At 46.7% G+C, this 4009-nt stretch overlaps 1 protein-coding gene across 1 annotated transcript in view; it reads left to right on the top strand.

Annotated features, from left to right (window-relative positions):
* Positions 1 to 1404, top strand: part of LOC148590796 (uncharacterized) — a 37023-nt gene extending 35619 nt beyond the window's left edge. Inside the window, exon 4 of the mRNA XM_088538588.1 lies at positions 1388 to 1404. Within this exon, the coding sequence (XP_088394714.1) occupies positions 1388 to 1404 (17 nt within the window). The remainder of the gene's footprint in view (positions 1 to 1387) is intronic.
* Positions 1405 to 4009: the final 2605 nt, after the last annotated feature.

Raw genomic sequence — 4009 nt, forward strand, 5'->3', positions numbered from 1 at the left:
GGAGTGATTTAAATTCCCAAGAGGCTGATGAGGGAAATGGTGGGGTTGGGGAGGTGGGTAGGAGGATTGTGCATATGGTGCCTGATCTCTGGACACTGCTTTTCCTACATGTGCTGACTTCATCAGGAGTCACTTTGGATGGCTATGAATTGGATGGTGTGCTGTCACCTATTCTTTAGAATAATAATAGAAAACTTTTAAAAGATGAAATACTTGTATATGATTGTTGTCTTCAGCTTTCACTTAACACTCCCCAAACCTCTCCAATCAGCCATGGAGACTTGAAGAAAATTTCAGGGAGAGTCCTAGTTTATCAGGACTTTTTGCTTTTTAATGAGCTCCATGCAGTACTTGGAGCTGACTCCATGAATTGCAGCTATTGAAAGGAGATTGAAGAAATCACGGAAGAAGTCAAAGTCAGAAGGAAACCCTAAAGTTTTGCAGAGCATTAATGGATCCCAGTGAGGCCATTAACTACAACAACTCACCAGGGGCTGGTTTAAGCTAAAAAATATAATCATTGGTAATAGTTAGGTAGAGAAGATGCTCAGATGGCTCTGATGCTGAATACACCCTTGATGTGTTTTGTCAACACACATTGGCCAAGCACAGGCAGAGAAACCCTGGAAAGGGAGATACTTTCCTCTATGTGTTGCCCAAGTCTCTTCGTGGCATCAGTGTTTGGGTGAGGGTATGCAATGTTGAGTGCAGGACAAACACACGACATCTCCCAGGGTCCCCAGAGGGATAAAGGGGGCAAAGAAGTCCTGATGATTCGGGGTAGGCCTCGGTGACAGACACAACAGCCATAGTCAAGAAGATAAAGACCTCTATTCTGTTGGGGCCTTGGCAGCGCCCTTGGCCATCTCTACCACAGGTCATCCTAGACCTGCACCTGTGTCCCTGCAGACTATGGATACCCAATCTGTTTCCCCAGCAAGTTCTCAGAAGAGGTTCTCCTTCCCTTCATTGAGAGCTTTTCCATCCTCAGTGGTTTTTTCTTGAAACACAGAACCATTGGTGGTGACAGACTGCTCTACCCTTCAAGTGATATTTCTTCATCCTATTGCCCAATCTGAGCTTCCCAAGCTGTATTTTGGTCCTGTTTCCTCTTTTCATGCTGCTTCACACTACCAAGGAAATCTCTTGGCAGCCCCACAATGTGGGGATGAATATAACCTGGTGTGTCATGACAGAGTGGAACGTGAGGAACGGAAGTGCCAGGGCCTGAACAACAGGCCCGAGTTGGGGTTGACTTAGAGATGAATACGGCACTGCCTTTGCAGTGCGCAACACTCCCCTGTGGAATTGCTCGTGCCAGCTTGCACGGAGGCTTATTAAACTGTCGCTTTTTTAAGCTCTCGTGCGACTGTTTTTGACGTTGAAGGGAACCCTCCCATCTGAGGCCTGGGCTCTGACCAGATCCCCACCCCACATGATGGGGAAAGTATGCCACATCAGATGTCACCGCTCACAAACAAAATGCAAGTTATCATGATTTGCTGATTTGGCTCTGTAAAAGATGGACACTCTTGCCATGATTTTGGAGACCTCACGGGTGGATGCACCACGTAAGACCTCCCAGTTGCCGGGAAGGTTCTCCAAATCCTCACTGCAACAGAGACTCCCCAGCGACTACGGATTTGTATAACAGTGACATATTTAGGCAATTGGTGATGTATCTTTTCATCACTATTCTCTTTGTCGTATACTAGTGGTTAGATGCATTACCTTGCTTATTTTGTCGTTACTAAAACCGAGTGTGTAATAAGCTTATTTTGTTAAATGTATCATTCTGTACTGCCTTAATATTAAAAGGCAGATTAAGACCATTCTTTCCAGTGGCGTCTGGTTCTTTCTGTTGCCCAGTCTGCCCCAGAGCTACGCCATTGCTCCTCTTTCTCATTGTGCTCCTTTGCATGCCGCAAGCCCTGGGCCTTTATGGCCCTGAGTAGCAAGTGTGTGTTACAAGCAGGATGCAAATTATTGCCTGATGACTTTCAAAAGAAGGGAAAGATGCCTCTTCTCTTCCTGCTCTTCAAGAAAAAGCAGCCCAGCCTGAACCAGGCAATGCCTGTAACAAGACCAAGCAAGGTAGAGCAAGGTCCTTCCTTGTGCTCAGCTTCTTCTATTCCCAGTTGTCACTTTGACCATGCAGGTGGCGGGTGAAGATGTCTGAGGTGTGAAACACAGGAATAACACCAGAGGAGAAATTGCCACTTGTGCACTTTGAGATGTGATCGTGACACATGCAGTGGTGCAGTGCGACAAACAGAGAAGAAGTAAAGGGAAGCAAGCTAACCATCAGGAGGCATGAAAGCAGTGCGAGATGCAGTGCCATAAATGCAGCATTCCAATGTGAGCCCCTTTTTGTATCTGTCAGGAGGTGCCCAGAGAATCTCTGATGCGTGCAGGTCACTTGCCAAGGGCCAGAGACACAAGCAGTATAACTGGAGAGACTCAGTTTCTTCCAGTTCATGGAGCTCTGTCAGACGTGGGCACTGAACAGTGCAAGAGAGTCCCCTCAGAGCCCATGGTTTTGTGGGTGTCCAGTTTGGTGAAGTGAGCCCTACTCAGATCATCCTCCAGCAAGGGAAAGTCTTCCTTTCTCCATTTCTCCATGGTCTCCAGGGCCTAGGATTCCTGAGGGTCACTCTTAGCACTAAAGCCTGTGGCAAAGGTGGCCTTTTCTGTGTCCTCTCTCGCCAGGACTCTTGGCCCATTTATCAGCAGGCCCATATTTTCCCTAGCCCACCTTTTGTTCCTGCTGTATTGTTGTATTGTATTTTAAATAATTATTTATTATTATTTTATCAGGAAGATAAGAGTAAGAATTCCTAAAGAAATAAATGAAGAGCACATGTTTCATGCCAAGTACATGGGAATGACAAGTGACTGCACACAGGACAGTTTTTGGCATTGGCATTGTACCCAATGAGGAAGTTTCCTCAGTGCCTCCTTGAGCTCCTTGTTTCTCATGCTGTAGACAGGGTAGTTCAGTCCTGGAGGTACCACTGAGTACAGAATGGCCAGTATAGAGAGATCCAGAGCTGGGAATGATATGGAGGGAGGAGAGGAGGGAATAAAGTGGCTAAGAATGACATTTCACTGCGCCTGTGACTGGGGGTAGGAGTCAGACCCAACCAAATGTGTATCACGACCTCTAATCCCTCCGGGGGACTGCAGATGACTGCACAGTCCAGGGCACCTGGACTGCAGAGCATTTCCAAGGGTGCTCGTTGTGTCCAGTTGTGCCTGTACATCCTGCCCCTGGTATTTGATAGATGGTGACCCAGAGGGCTCTCTGTTCTCCCTTCTTCCTGACAGGTGAGTCCTCACTGCCTCTCCTTAGACTGCAGAGTCCTCTTTTGTCTGCAAATACCCAGTGTTTTACCTCTAGGAAACTCCATCTTCGAGGACCTCTCCCTTTATGAGGCTCTACTCACAGTCCATCCCAGGCGTATGCTGTCCCAGGAGGATCTCTGTGCTCTCCTGACACCTCCAGCTTCCCCTCCATGAGAACAGCCGTCTGACACTGTGCCTTAATACGTAGGAGAGCTGTGCATGTGTAAATCCATGACCATTCAGCATCTCCACTATCCTTGGACTCTGATAGGTGAATTCTCAAATCAGCCCTTGGTCTCTAAAAGATCATTACATGATTCTGAGCTCTGTGTTGCTGAACCCATGGAGAATCCTGTGCAGCAGGCCCTTGAGGGATGCAAGTCCTTGGGCTTATTCTTTGCACCTGCTTTGGAGGAAAAGCCCAGCTTTCACGCACTGTACTGATAGAAATTACTTTATTATAGAGATACTGTTACGGAGCCAGTCCTTGTCCAGCATTGACACAATTTAGGGTATCAGGTGAGACAGAGCAGATACCATAAAAAGGGGAATGAATACAAGTAGTTATGTAGAAACACGATAACAATTATTATCACTAGTAAACGTCATAATAAAAATAACATGAAGAAACAATGCTCAGTCCAGTTACGGGATACAGAAAGAG

The sequence above is a fragment of the Tinamus guttatus genome, unplaced genomic scaffold (assembly GCF_059628265.1).
Source record: "Tinamus guttatus ecotype Peru unplaced genomic scaffold, ASM5962826v1 Tinamus_guttatus_pri_ptg001089l, whole genome shotgun sequence".
Taxonomy (NCBI): domain Eukaryota; kingdom Metazoa; phylum Chordata; class Aves; order Tinamiformes; family Tinamidae; genus Tinamus; species Tinamus guttatus.